Source organism: Meles meles, chromosome 5 (genome assembly GCF_922984935.1).
Source record: "Meles meles chromosome 5, mMelMel3.1 paternal haplotype, whole genome shotgun sequence".
NCBI classification, from domain to species: domain Eukaryota; kingdom Metazoa; phylum Chordata; class Mammalia; order Carnivora; family Mustelidae; genus Meles; species Meles meles.
This window is the reverse complement of record NC_060070.1, coordinates 59783615-59798831: the sequence shown is the minus strand read 5'-3', so window position 1 is coordinate 59798831 and position 15217 is coordinate 59783615. Positions and strand designations below refer to the sequence as shown.

General features: G+C 39.0%; 1 protein-coding gene across 4 annotated transcripts in view; it reads left to right on the top strand.

Annotated features, from left to right (window-relative positions):
- The window catches only part of UTRN (utrophin), a 505495-nt gene that overhangs the window by 92390 nt on the left and 397888 nt on the right, over positions 1-15217 (top strand). For all 4 annotated transcript variants that reach the window (XM_046006019.1, XM_046006018.1, XM_046006020.1 and 1 more), the window contains one exon: positions 12673-12734. In XM_046006019.1, coding sequence (XP_045861975.1) covers positions 12673-12734 — 62 coding nt within the window. The remainder of the gene's footprint in view (positions 1-12672; positions 12735-15217) is intronic.

Here is a 15217-nt window from a genome sequence, read left to right as displayed (position 1 = left end):
CTGGTGCTTTAACTTTGTTAAGTGTGCCTTTTGAAAACTTGAGCTCCTGGAATGGTCTCCTGTAGGTGAAGACATTCTCCTCACTGCCCTCACCTTGCATTGTCACAGGCTTTCTTGACATTGTCGCCTGAATAGACTGCTAACCCCTGATTCATTAGATGCAGAAAACTTCCTCTTTTTTAAGTGCTTCCTTTCTTTCTTCCTGTTCTTCTATTTTCCTTTTTCTTCTTTTTTTAAGTGGAGAGGCACTGCATTACCTGAAAGCCTGAGGCTTTTTTTTTTTTTTTTTTTTTGACTTTTCTTCTTCTTCCTTGTCCTTCCAGTAATTCAGTAGTCAAGTTATGGTAACCTCACTTAGACCATTCAATGCCTCTTGTATCCATCTCTTCCTTTCTAATTTCATTGCTACCTCACTACTTTTGGCTTTCAGATGTCCATCCTGGGTGGATGTAATTAGCCTCACATCAGTATCCTTTCTTCCAGCCTCCCTCTCTGTGAATCCATTTTTTGTGTGAAACTCACTGCAGCACACTTCTGATCATGTTACTCCTTGGCTTAGAAAAAAATCAGTGGCCCACATTGCTTGTTCTTTTGAAGTTAGCTTGATTTTAAAAATCCTCCACAATCTAGCTGCAGCCCATTAAAAAAATTCAGTGATACTACAGCTGTGATAAAAAATCAACCAGCCAGAGAAACAACTCAGAGGGTTGTCTCTGTGTCCTGCTCTTTATGCCCTGAAGACTTTGCATGTTCTCTCTTCCACAAAATGCCCTAATGGTGTCTACATGCCTCAAATAAATCAATTCAAATGCAGCTTATTCCTTGCATCCTCTTCTGATTCCCTCCTCATCCCCATCAAAAAGAAATATCTTTCCTCTGCATTTATGAATGTATCCAAACCTAAGGTATTCTAATCATCCATTTCTTATTTATGTACTTGTCTTATTCTCTCCCTACCTCCCCTTCCTTCTTGAAAGCATCATCTGAATCTCTTTTGGCACCAGCGTAGTAGATGCTCAGTAAAATACTATCTGGTGGTCAGTAAATGCCACTTTCAGTTTCTTCCCCCCGCCCCCCCCAAAATAGATGAACAACTAATTTTCATTAAAAGAGTAGGAAATAGGAAACTTTTAGTGGTTGCTATAACAAAGAGTAGAAATATTTCCAATTCTTAGTATATCTGTTTATTGGACAAGAAGTTTTGTAAAACAAATGAAATGAATTTGTTCATGTACCACTATGAATTTGTGTTTTATTTTTGCTCAGTTCTGTAAGCTCCCATGGCTTAAAAGTAGGTTGTGAGAGCTATCGATTGTCCCATGGTGAGGGCTGTGGTGAAGGCAGGCTTCTCAAACCATGCACATTGGCTTTCATTAAGCAATCATTATGAGCAAAACAGGCTCGGAAACAGTTCATACAGTCTGTTTCATAAGCTTGGTAAGCTACAGCTCTCTGTCCTTCTGAAGGACATGAGGGTTTTAGTTGGAGTCAATGCAGCCATAGTCCAGAGCCATGCAATGTAGTGGGGTGACTACTGTGCACCTGAAACACGTCCAGTCTGAGCTGGGATGTGCTATAAATGTAAAATGCACCCCTGATTTCAAAGAAGGGTAGTAAGAAAAAGAGTGTAAAATATCAACAGTTTAAAAAATATTGAGTATATATCAAAATGTTATTTTGCATATATATGGGGTAAAGAACACATATTACTAAAATTAATTTTACCTCCTTTTTTTAACATGGCTACTAGAAAACTGAAAATATAAAATTTTTATATTATGTAGCTTGCACTGTTCTGTAGAACAGTGCTGTTTTAGAGAGAGGATTTAGTTAGACTTACAGTCAATATCAGGCAATGAGGACCATTCCAGCTGATGCCTAAACACGGTCTTAAGAGATTAAGCCTCCTAGATGTGCCAGATTTTAATTCTTTTAGTCAGTGGTGGGACCCGCCTGTAAAATACTTTGGCCGATCCACATTTATTGAATAGCACTAAACTCACCAGTGGGAGAGTGTTTCTAACCTTCTAATTATACCAGTTACTGAGCACAGTAAAAGCACATTTCTCACGGTCATTAAATTAATTGGCAAAGTCTCTGGTGTTAATGGTGACAAAGATAACATACCTTGGTAGAGGCCACCTCTAGGGTTTAGCCTTTCTAATTAAATTACAGCTTACCTTGCCTGGAGTTCATTATCCTAGGCTGGGACTAGGCTGGGATACATAAGGCCCTGTACTGGTTTGCGTGCTGGAGTACATGTGCTCTCCTGTGGCCAACTTTTCCCGTGGCTAAGCAACCCGCCTCTTCTTTCCCATCTTGCCTCTGAGGATTCCCCTCCTCCACTCTTTCTGTACAAAGGAAAGACACACCACTCACCCTCTCCAAATCTTACTGAGCTTCATGACTGCATTATTGCAAACAAGGGTCAATATTAGAATGCAAAGTAAAGACCATTCCCTTAAAAGTTATTAAAATGGTCAATGCTTTATTGCATCTGGGGGCAAAGCTTGGTTCCTGCCATACATCCATCTATCCAGCCATCCATCCATTCCCCTCAGAGTGAGAGTTCTGATGGGAGCTGTCGCCTGGTGACCTTGGAGACACATGAATGTGGTTTATAAATAGAAAACGAAAGTCAGAGTTCCCTTCTCAGAAAATAAGTCTGATGAGCTGATTAGTTTGACAATGAGGACTAGTTTTGCCAATTAGGCAGGAGAGACATTTTCTAATAATTGAATGAGCTATAAATTTGTGGCTCCTTAACAATGTGCTGGAAATGCTATCTTTTTAACTATTTAGATTTACCGTAGATATTAATTGTCAACTTAAAAATGTGCATGGGAATTCTTTTTAAGTTTTGTGAACAAAATGTTTGGAGCCTCTGACTTTAACACAAACATAGCATCACACTTTCTATGTTGAAAATGTATGTTATAGGGGAGGCTGGGTGGCTCTGGTGGTTAAGCATCTGCCTTTGGCTCAGGTCACGATCCTAGGATCCTGGGATTGAGCCCCATGTTGGACTCTCTGGTCAGTGGGGAGCCTGCTTCTCCCTCTCCCCCTGCCTATCTGCTCCCCCTGCTTGTGTTCTTTCTTTCTCTCAAATAAATAAATAAAATCTTAAAAAAAAAAAAAGGAAAATGTATGTTACAGATACCATATAGGAAGTTTTAAGTAGAGAAAGGAAATGTGCAGAAAGAAACTCCAGAAAAGAAATGGTACAGAGATTCAAAGCGTGTTGGGATTGATTGAGGGTGACTACATGTGTGCAGTCAGGTAATCTGTATGGCTGAGAATTCTAAAATGGTGATCTAAGCCAAGACATGTTCAGGGAGGGGTTTTGGAAAAGAATATTCAGAGGCATGATGGAGGGAAGTTTGGATGTTTAAAAAAGCAAGATCAGAGGAAGAAGGAGGTGAGTAATAAAAATTAAGAAGAGAGAAGGAGGGGAAGTGTCCCGGTCCTAGGGATTCTTCACTTGATGGGTTATAGTCAAGGAGGCTGGTGGCTCTGGACATTTTGGAATGTTCATTCTGGCCTCTCGGGTTGTGTATACTTTTGCAAGTCGAATCTTGAGGAGCTGAAAATAGTTTTTCTTTGATTCTTGAATTCCTTGGGGTTGTGTTGCTCTTTGGGTCTACCTGGGGACTTTCCTGAGTGGCTAAAGTTGAAAGGTAGCACTTGAACTTGAATGAATTGTGGTCTGGGTCTTCATCTCTCTCACGGTGCTTACATGGGCCTTGACACACACAGAATTAAATGGAAGTAGTTCCACGGAGGGAAGCCAAAGAGTACTGCCACACCTTTTAATTCACTGGCGTTGTTGGCTTCAGAATGTTATCACTGGCGTCTCACGATGCTTATTCACTCATTATTAATTGCTTACTGCTTTTCGGTATATATTTTTATCTGACTGTGATGACCCAAAGTTGTAATTATAGAAGACGTGTGGTTTAAGTTAAAATTTTCTCCATCAGTTCTACAGAAAATAATAGCATTCCTACATAGGAGTGTGAGGAGATGTTTGGGTACTGAAAGTACTGTTTTCTTTTTCTTTGGATATTTTTTCCAGGATTTTTTGTTTGAGAAATATTATTTATTGGACATTTTTGTTTTATTACATGGACTTATTAGGAATCTAGAAGAATCCCCTAGAATTCCTCATAATATGGGTAAAATAATTAGAATGAGAAAATTACTATGTGAATATCTAGCAGTCTTGAAAGGACATGTTTTTGCTCTTATTTTAGAAAGTAGAGCTTGCCATGAGAAAGTTTGAAGTCAGATCACTGGAATGTTTTTTCCATTCAAAAAAAAATTTCCTCATTCTCATGAAAACTCATTTGCATGAATTTTCATACATCTGGAGATGTATATTTATGAAGATTTCTGTAGAGAGTTTGTAGAACTTAATAGACCTTTAATAGGAATAAAGTGAGAATTCCACAGATATTTTCTTTTTAAAAGTCTAGCTTTTTTATCACTAAGGTCACTAAAAAATTAGTTTTCTATTGACTTGTCATGACAGTGACTCATCATCATTCTGACTCATTCAGCTCTTCCTAAATAACCTCTGCTTGTACTGTGACATTTGAAGTGATTTTTTTTAGGATTATTTATTCATTTATGTATTAGAGAGAGAGAGAGAGAGTGTGCGTGCTCTCATGAGCAGGGGAGTAGGGTGAGGGGAGAGGGAGAAGAAGGCTCCCTTTGAGCAGGGAGCCTGATAGGAGACTCGATTCCAGAACCCTGGGATCATGACCAGGCTCCTTTCAAATGTTTTTAGTACAGCTCATTCACTCCCGGGACAAAAGTCCAAAGTAAAGTGTTTGTATGTAAAGTTTACAGTTTCTCCCCCGTAAATTGAGTGCTTGTTCTTTTGCATTTGCAACATGTATAATACAATTTATATTTAAGAGGTGAAGAGTTTTTCCAAAAGGTATTTCCAGAGAAAAAAGTTCAAACAATTCTGGATATCTGTAAATCTTACAGTCTTAAGGTTGAGTTTAGCAGCTCTAAAAAGTGAAAGTTGGAATACATTCCCTCCCATATTTAAAAAACTTGAATTCATCAACTAGAAAATAGGTAAGAGGTGAATAAACTCTAAAATTAGAAAATGGTCAGGAGTTAAAGGTTGTATCTAATTTTGGAAATTATTCTTTAAAGATTTTATTTATTTATTTGACAGAGAGAAATCACAAGAGAGGCAGGCAGAGAGAGAGGAAGGGAAGCAGGCTCTCCGCTGAGCAGAGAGCCCGATGCGGGACTCGATCCCAGGATCCTGAGATCATGACCCGAGCTGAAGTCAGCGGCTTAACCCACTGAGCCAACCAGGCGCCCGGAAATTATTCTTTAGGGAATAGATTATTTTGCAGTATTTTGTGGGTTAAATGCAAAAGAGATATCTCTGAACCCCAGTGACTTTGGAGTAGCATGCTGTTAACTTGGGCTAGTTTAGAAAGTCTTCAGGGTATCTCAGAGTTTGGTGGTTTTTGCATTTTCAAAATGCTGTCTTATGGTCAGTGTCATTAGTCATTAGAGAAATGTAAATTCAAACCATGACATAACATTTCACGCCTACTAAGATGGCTATAAGTAAAAAAAAGAAAATATATGTTATGAGGATGTGGAGATTTAAATCTGTGTACATTGCTGATAGGAGTGCAAAATGGTACAGTTGCTATGGAAAGCAGTTTCCATAGAAGGCAGTTTTTCAAAATCTAAGCATAGAATTATCCCATGACCCAGCCATTCCACTCGTAGGTATATACCCAAGGGAACTGAAAGCAGGGACTTGATAAGGTACTCGCATGCCAGTTTTCTTTGTGCCTTTATTCATAATAGCCAAAAGGTAGAAGTGACCCCAATGTCTATCAATAGATGATGTGTGAATAAAATGTGGCATACAGGTGCGTCTGGGTGGCTCAGTCAGTTAAGTGTCCAGCTCTGGGTTTTGTCTCAGGTCATTGATCTCCATGATTTCAGAGTTATGAGATTGAGCCTCGTGTCAGGCTCTGCACTCAGCTTGGGGTTTGCTTGTCCCTCTCCTTCTCCCCCTGCTCGCTCTTACTCTCTGTTTCTCTCAAATAAATAAACAAGTAAATAAAATCTTAAAAAAAAGTGGTATATACATACAATGAAATATTCAATCGTAAAAAGGATGTTCCGACCCATGCTACCACAGGGATGATGCCAGATAACATGGTGCTAGGTGAAATAAGCCAGATGCAAAAGGACAGATACTATATCATTCCACTTACATGAAATATCTAGAAGAAGCAAATATATACAGACAGAAGTAGATTAGGGGTTACTAGTGCCTGGGAGGAGGGGGAGTGGGAGAATTATCACAGTTTATTTATTTGTTTTTTAAGTAGGCTTCACTCCCAATAGTGGGGCTTAAACAAAACCCTGAGATCAAGAGTCACCTGCTGTAACTACTGAGGCAGCCAGGTGCCCCTGTGAATGGGAGAATTATAGTTTAATGGTTATGAGATTTCTATTTGGGCAGATGAAAAAAGTTTTGGATGTGGTGATGATGTTTGCACAACCTTGTAAATATAATTAATGCTGGATTGCACCCTTTAATATGGTTAAAGTGGGAAAATTTATGTTCTATGTATTTCACCACAACTTAAAAAATGTAATACATAATTTACCAGAAAACACTGAATTGTAGGCTTTACATGAGTGAATTGTGTGGTATATGAATTGTATCTGAATCAAGGTGTTAAAGAACTTTGCGAGTACCGGAGAGTACTAGATAGAGATGGGGATTCTGATCTGATTTCTGGCACCATACCTTCATCTTGTGGGAAAAAATTCTGATGTGTCTAGTTTCAGGATGGGGCTTGATTAGGTCCTCTAATTTTATATACTTTCCTGCTCTTAGACACACTGATTCTGTGAGAGTAAGGTGGGTAGTTTGGGTGGGTTAGGTTGGTTCTCTGCTAAAACAAACATTTTCCTCCCGTGATGAAAATGGCAGAAATCCTAAATACAGTGCAGGTGGGGCTGTAGAATTTTTGGAATCCAGGGGCTGCAGAATTGCCATGAATTTGGGAGGGGAGTGGATGGATGATGCTAGAAGAACTTGTGTTTATGTAAAGAGGTTGCTTTTCAAAGAATCCATATTAAAAAAATGTTTTTTGAACATATATTTCTAACTCTGTACTCATCTTCTTTTTATGGGTATAAATATTTTTAAGGATTGAAAAGTTCTGAAGTTTGGAGTATTTTATTTTATTTTTGTTCCTGTGACTGCAAAGTTACTTTCTTTTATTAATTATTTTTATAAACATATATTATTGGCCCCAGGGGTACAGGTCTGTGAATCACCAGGTTTACACACTTCAGAGCACTCACCATATCACACATCCTCCCCAATGTCCATAACCCAACCACCCTCTCCCTACCCTCCTCCCCGCTGCAACCCTCAGTTTGTTTTGTGAGATAAGAGCCTCTTATGGTTTGTCTCTCTCCCGGTCCCATCCTGTTTCACTTTTTCCTTCCCTACCCCCCAAACCCCTCCACCCTGCCTCTCAAATTCCAGGTTTGGAGTATTTTAGAATTGTTCTTTTGATGTTATTATATGTTAAAACACTCAGTTTTATCATAAATATGCATTATGTTTAATTAAATAAGCTCTTTTTTGTTAGGTATTGAGTTTGAGCCTGAAATGAAGAGGGTATTATTCTATTTTTCTCTTATTCTATCTATAATACCCTCCTTTGCATGAACCAGAAGTCATCTGTCCTTCAAGATGTATTTTAAACGCCTTTTTCCCCATGAAACTTGGACCTCCTTGTGCTTGGCATGCATTGAACGCAGGCTTAGGAGTTAGTGGGACCTGGTTCTGTTTGTGGCTCTTGACACTTGGGTGATACTGGACAGATCCTTCAGCTTTCGTCCCTGGATCTCAGGCTTCTAACTTGCAAAGTAAAGTTGTTTTTCTCTTGTCACTTCACCCACCTTCACATCTGCCAAAGAGACCATCGAGTTGTTCTTTGCTTCTTATAGCGTGAAGTCTGAAAGTCTGTTTCAAATGGTTTTTGGCTTTTAATAACTTCAAAGTATAAATGCGATAAACATATGAAGATAACATTTGAAATGTTAATTATCTAAACTCCAGATATACTTAGGTAGTTTTGACAATTTTGAAAAGCACATTTTAAAGTTTTTTTTTCCCCCAGGCCCTCTGAGAATGTCAGATTTTGAAACAAATTCTAATTGAGAGCCGTCTGTCTCCTCTTGTCTCTGTGTCTTTGACTACATATTTGTAACATTTGGCAGGTTGTTATATAATATTTACATATTTCCATGTGCCATTTTAATCTGTGTTGTTTCAGTAAGTGAATTGGTGGTGTTCAGAGGCCAACCCAGTGGGTAGGAGACCCCAAAATCTCACTGAGCCCCAGTGGTAGGTTTCTTTGGACTTGATGAAATACAGTAGCCAGAAAAAGAAGTGGGAGTGTGGTCTGAAATGCTTTCATTGCTTCCGAAATAATCTCTTTTGCTAATGAGAAACTGGCTTTCTAGGGTGAGTTGCATTTCATGAGAGGCTTTAATAAAGCCAATCCAAGTTTTAAATCATCCAACAAGACAGAATTTCTCTTTTGGCTTAAAGTGTAGGGACTACTTCTCTACATAACTGCATTTTATGGAACTCAGGTTATCGCCAGCCAATTGGACGCTCTTCAGTTGCTTTGAAAGATGTACTGGTCGATGGATAATGCTTTCTCACTAATAGTAGTCTGGTTTTAAGAGAAGTATCCGTGTTCCCTGGACTTGGGTCTTTCCATAAGGGAAACAAGTCTAATTTCTCTGCTGCATTTACAGTTCAGGATTTAAATTGAGATTTGTTGCTACGTTCTGCTGAAAGAATTTTTGATAAGCATTTGAGCTGGTGAAGTGAAAAAAATTGCAAGCCAGTTTCCTGGAAGATTTATCAGGCTGTTTTGTTGATGGTTCTTGCTTCACTTCTCTCACCCATCACAGAAATAAAATTCCGGCGAGACAGCAGCAAAGGCCCTTGGATCTGTGTGAGCATGTCAAAAGCATTTTAAGAGGAGCAAAATATTTAGAGGAAGAATTTGGAAAATCAGCCTTAAGGGATTTAACACATTTTTCTTCTCCTAATTCAGTCCCGTGTTTGTCCCCTTAATGGAGAAAGGTCATTAATGGATGAGATTTGCTAAGCCCTGAAAGGCTTTCAGAAACTAAAGCGTTTTTCTAAAACCCAAATCTAAAGACAGTGCTTGTTTGGGAACTGGAATGAATACATTTAGAGTGTAAATTATACTAACTTATTTATGTAAAAACCAGTTATATGTAAGATGGTATTGACTGCACATTTTTATTTTGGAGAAATTAAATGACAAATTGGCTTGATAATGGAGAGCTGAATGACTTTGAGACTTTTGAAGTTCTGCATAAATTTCTAGGAAAGGCAAAATGATTGATCAGAATTGCATGACTGAGATTTTTAGTTATCTTACTACCACTTTGCTAGCATATTTTTACCTCCCAGAAATAGGACCTGGGCCTGTGTTGGTGGAGAGGGCTGTTTTCTACTACTAAGTGTTCCAAATTTGTTACATTTTAACCTTGTAATTGAAAAGCTACAGGCTAATTCCAGTTCTTTCACTGGATTCCTTTCTGGTAGAAAATGAGAGGGGTGTGCGTTTGTGAGAGAGTGTGTGTGTGTGTGTGTGTGTGTGTGTGTTAGAAAAGGGAAATGTGAAATAATGCGTTATTGAAATTTAAACTCTTCCCCCCCCTTTTTTAAATTTTTTTTAAAAGATTTTATTTATTTATTTGACAGAGAGAGAGATCACAAGTAGGCAGAGAGGCAGGCAGAGAGAGAGGAGGAAGCAGGCTCCCTGCTGAGCAGAGAGCCCGATGCAGGGCTCCATCCCAGGACCCTGAGATCATGACCTGAGCCGAAGGCAGTGGCTTAATCCACTGAGCCACCCAGGTGCCCGCTTTTTCCCCCCTTTTAAAACTGTGTCAGGAAAATGAATAGAGAGGAGTGTTTATAAATTTGGGAGTATTTTTGAAAGGCTTGGATGCTGGACAGTTTATCTCTACAACCTCATACTTTATTTCGTATTGATTACTTAGATTCATATTCAAACTTAGATTTGACCCAAAGATCGTAGACTATTATAGAAACACTAACTTATTCATTTTTATAAACATCTCCATATGGGAGAAATCTATTTTTAGAATTTGATTTCCTTCTTTATGTGATTAAGTTGAAGAACCTTAGTTATCATTCGTTAAGGTGCACATACTCATTTCTTTGTCCAGTCTGTACCTGGAGAGGAACCTATGAAGTATTAAATATTTTAATATTTTTGAAAATAAGAAGGTTAAATGCTCAGAAAAGAGGATAAGAAAAAACCAAAATTCATTAATATCAATCCTTAAGAATGTTCCCCATTTTTATGGTGATAAAATTTTCAGCTCGTGTGATGAATGTTATAAAATTAGGAAAACTTAATATTTATGACCTTTATATGTATTTTTGTTCATAGTATTATGGAATAATACATATAGTAAACTATATAAAAATAAATCCTTTTTAAGGTTAATGGGACAAATAATTAGCTTTTCTAAGAGCTCTGAACACTGATTTATATTGGTGGGGCTGATATAGATATATATGAATGATGTATGTGGCTGACTTATATTCTCTGTATCATCTCAGCTCTGTCCCTCTTGGGCGTGATTGCAAGGTGGGGACATTCAGAGTGTGTAAGCAAGTCCTCTTGGTTAATAAATGGCTTATATGTGGCATTGATCAATGGTAGAAAGCCTGAAATCAGGTCTGAGGCTGACTGCATTGTCCTTTCTGGAAAGCAGGCTACCTCTCAGTGCAATTAGCATCAAGAAGGTTCTTAGACAACAGTTTTGTTTTTCACCCAGTTTCCCCCTTTGTGTCTCGGAGTCAGTCTCCAATTACCTTTATGGATGTGTAAAAGGGTACTCTTTTCTGGAGCTGCAACTCTCCTATTTATTTCAGGAATGGCATTTTTTTTTTTTAAAGATTTTATTTATTTATTTGACAGATAGAGATCACAAGTAGAGAGAGAGGCAGGCAGAGAGAGAGAGAGAGGAGGAAGCAGGCTTCCTGCCAAGCAGAGAGCCCGATGTGGGGCTCGATCCCAGGACCCTGGGATTATGACCTGAGCGAAAGGCAGAGGCTTTAACCCCCTGAGCCACCCAGGCACCCCCAGGAATGACCTTTTAATCACAAACTCTCCTTCCAGAAAGGATGAAGGACCAAAGAGATTACAAACTTGGTGAAGTGGTGGCTGAACTTCTACTTCTGCTGTTAGAGTAAAGGCAGCCCTTTGAAATTGATGCACGGAGAGCAGGGCGCACTGGGGCGTCCCTGTTACTATCTTGCTGTTACGACGTAAGAGGCAGCCCGGCAGTGTGGATGGTACTGGGGCAGGCAGTGTGTTCATACACACAGACAGACAGAACCACAGCTTTCTGCATGGTTCTAAATCCTCCCAAAAGGCAGCTTTTGGAACCAGTCAGAGATGGTTTTAATGTGCTCTTCTGCAGGCAGTAAGCCAACAGTGACTCTTGCTGGTTGCAGTAGAGAACTGGGGAGCAACTGAAGATGACATCATTAGAAGTAACAGAGAGGGCACAATGGGTATTTATCTGCCATGTTTACATGTATACTGTAGTAATGATTATAGCAAGAACAATAACAAAGAGTTCAATGCCAGCTCTTTGCCAAGTGGTTTCCGCTCAGATTCACTAATCTTCAAACTATGGTTGCAGGCTGGATGTTATTTATCTCTCTTTTACAGAGGAGAACCCAAGGTGAGGAGGCATTGTAGTGATTTACCGGAGGTCACCTGCTAAGTGGATTGGGGTGTGGTCTAGTTTGTTCTAAAGCCCTTTGTTTTGTTTGATATATCACAGGGTTTCCCTGCGCTTCCCTAAATCATTCTGCCCATCTTCAAGACATTCCCGACGCTGTAGTTCTTAAAGTCAATTTTTACTGGCTGTGGCTTGGAACATGAATTTGTCATCAAAACCAAAGTTGATCATTTTTTAAAAAATGACTCTGGTTTCTCTGCTTGTAAAATACTGTTATTTATAGATCGAGATCATTAAAACCTTGTCCTGTTAGTCTTCCTACAGGAAAACAGGGGTTGTGGAATAACCTTATGCTAGTTTTTGTTCTGGAGGGGTAGGACTTGTATGAAAAATGAGGAAGATCCTGAGGTTCTTAGTTTTTTTTGTGGATAACTTCGATTTTTGTTTTGGATATGCTAACATCTTTATCACACGGAAACTTCACTTAACAAAATGCAACAGAAAGTATTATGTGGAATAGTGTGAAAGGGAGGTGCTGATTCTGTCCCACACATGGGGACTGAATGGTCGGTGGCAGTATGGCTGAGGCTCAGGACAGGGCGGGCCAGCTCCCTGGGGAAGGAAGGTGCCCTAGTTCCCGTGCTGAAGACGGGTGCAGACTCCCTCAGCCTTCCTGTTCTTCCTCAGCTGTGGATCTTTGTGCCTCAGGAACCCTTAGGAGGACTACTATTTTAAACTCTTCATGATGGGGATGATTGTATTTAGAGCCCTTCCCAAAGGTACAGACTTGCATTCATTTCCCTTCTCTCCTTTTCCCTCCCACAGATGAACACAATGACGTGCAGAAGAAGACCTTTACCAAATGGATTAATGCGCGATTTTCAAAGGTAACAGACTTTCAGACACTTGATGGTGATTCAGATGCTTCTTTCAGATTGACTGAGTTTGTTTGGAAGTACAAGGAATTTTCCCATGACATGTGACCTAACAGAAATCTTCTGAGTATGCAGATACATTTGTACTTTTAAAAATTCTCTTCTGAAATATATTTAAACAGAAATCCTGGTACAAGCAGTTCATGGTGTGAACACCATCATAGTATAAACAGCTTTTAATTTTTACCTGGCATTTTTCAGTAATATGCCAATTGTTTGCTGCTCTTGACTCTGAATCCTGGATACATTTAGGAAATGAATATGTCACTGGGCAAATTTTGTGTTCGCTTAGCTAGACAGATGATAATTTCACTTTGCCTGTTTTAAATGTTGTTCAGGTAGCCTTTCTACACTATGCAGAAACATTTAGGGATTTTCCTATCTGTGGATATGGCTAATAATGATGATCTGCCTTGTGGTTCTTTTTTTTGAGCACTTTCTCACTTCTTTCCCCAAGGATCTACTCTTTCTCAACATTTCTAACCACTTGGAACATAATCAGTGTTTTGAATGATATTCTTTTTAGGGGCAGGACAAACCTACAAAGGAATTGGCAGTTCTAGTTTCAAACTTGTTCTTACATAACTATCCATTGGTTATTGACATTGGAATTTGGTCCTTTAAGTTTGAAGTGGGAGGGAAATTTGCAGGACTCCACGTTAGAAAGGGGAGAAATAAAGGTTTCCTGGAGAAACATCATCATAGTCTTTTAAATAGTAGGAAAGCTACTTTAATTAAGAGCTATCTTTTTTCAAAATTTTCTGTTTGAGAAGGTTGCAAAGGTCAAGAAAATAAACATTCGTATTTCTTTGAGGCAACGTGAGAATGTTTTAGGATTACTTTGCGTAGCAGCATGGTTTAAAAATTGCTTCACATCCCAGTGTTTACAGATGATTATTTGATTGCAGTGTTTTCTTAGGTTTTGCACGTTTTTGTTGAGGGATGTTTTATCTTGCCTCTGAGAATGTGAGGAATGTGAAAACGAACTTTGAAGAAGGGTCAAGAATATAGAAGTGCTTGCATAATTGGTGGTTTTATGTGTAGGATTTATTTCAGAGCAGACATAGGTATTTTGGGGGAAATTTTAATTTGTTTTATTTTAGAGTCAGAGGTAACGTCTGCGTGCTTGGATTTGACATTATTTAAAACTTTTGAAATACCCATCTGACCATATTCTGGGCAGCATAGTTATAGCAACTGATAGCATCTGGGTAGGAGATGTTATATCCCCATGGTTTTATGAGTGCTCAAATGTGTAAGATTATGCATCCTGGTTGTTATTGAGGATGATATGGTCACTTCTAGGTAGAGCAAGTTAAGTAGACCTGCTTTTTAGCAGCTCAGTGTAGTCATTGGGGAAGAATTACCTTAGGACTGATTTTAAAGATCATTTGAAAGTATCATTGTCTTGGTAGACCTATGTTTGGGGACATTTGAGACTAGGTGAATGACTTTTACCCCTATTTATGAGAATAGAGAGAACTAGTACAGTCTGGTATGGTGAGGTGGAGAGTAGAATCGAGATGACAACTGGGAAAGAATAATTGAAAATGGTTACCTTTATCAGTGTTGCCATGAGTTTGGGTCCGGCAAGAGAGTACCTGGACAGTATGTGACAGATGGTTGAGCTGGAGTGTCACCCAGCAGGTGTTCTTCATCTCTAGGTCTGGAGCTGTTACTGATGGATGCAAGGGCGGCATCACAGCTGTCGCTCCTGCAACAGTGTGGCCCAAGCACCCCTTTGCTGAGCTTTAAAAATATCCTCACTGCAGCTAGAGTCCCTTGACTGGCTGGTCCTCAGTGTCCAGTGATCATTTGGGTCATGTTCCTGAATTGTCTCAAGAGATAGCTCAGTATCGGGGAAGCTGGGTGGCTCAGTCAGTGAAGTGTCTGACTCTTGGTTTCGGCCCAGGCTATGATCTCATGGTCGTGGAACTGAACCCCACATGGGGCTCTACGCTCAGCGGGGAGTCTCCGTGGGATTCTCTCCCTCTTCCTCTTCCCATTCCTCACTCTCATTCCTTCTGTCTCTCAAATAAATAAATAAATGTTAAGGGAAAAAAAAAAAGTAGCTCAGTATTTATTGCTGATGATTAACACGTTTAAAAAGACCTCATGTAACACAAGTCCAGTACTACCAGGATAGTTTACTTGATGAACTTGATATTTAAATTTGTATATTTATAATGCATATATTATTCTGTAGTAGTAAGTGAGGGTTTTAAGTCCCATGTAAATTATAAGGAAGCTTATAATTATTGCCAAGACAGTGAAAAGACCAGGTAATATTATCATTTTTAACATTTTTAACATTTTAACAGTTCCAATTATGTAAACTGACACAGAAGCTAGAAGCTTATTTTGTTTGGAGAAGTATCAAAAGTAGAGCTGACCCTGGAAACATTTTCTTTCAGATGACTCGGAGTAAGAAATCA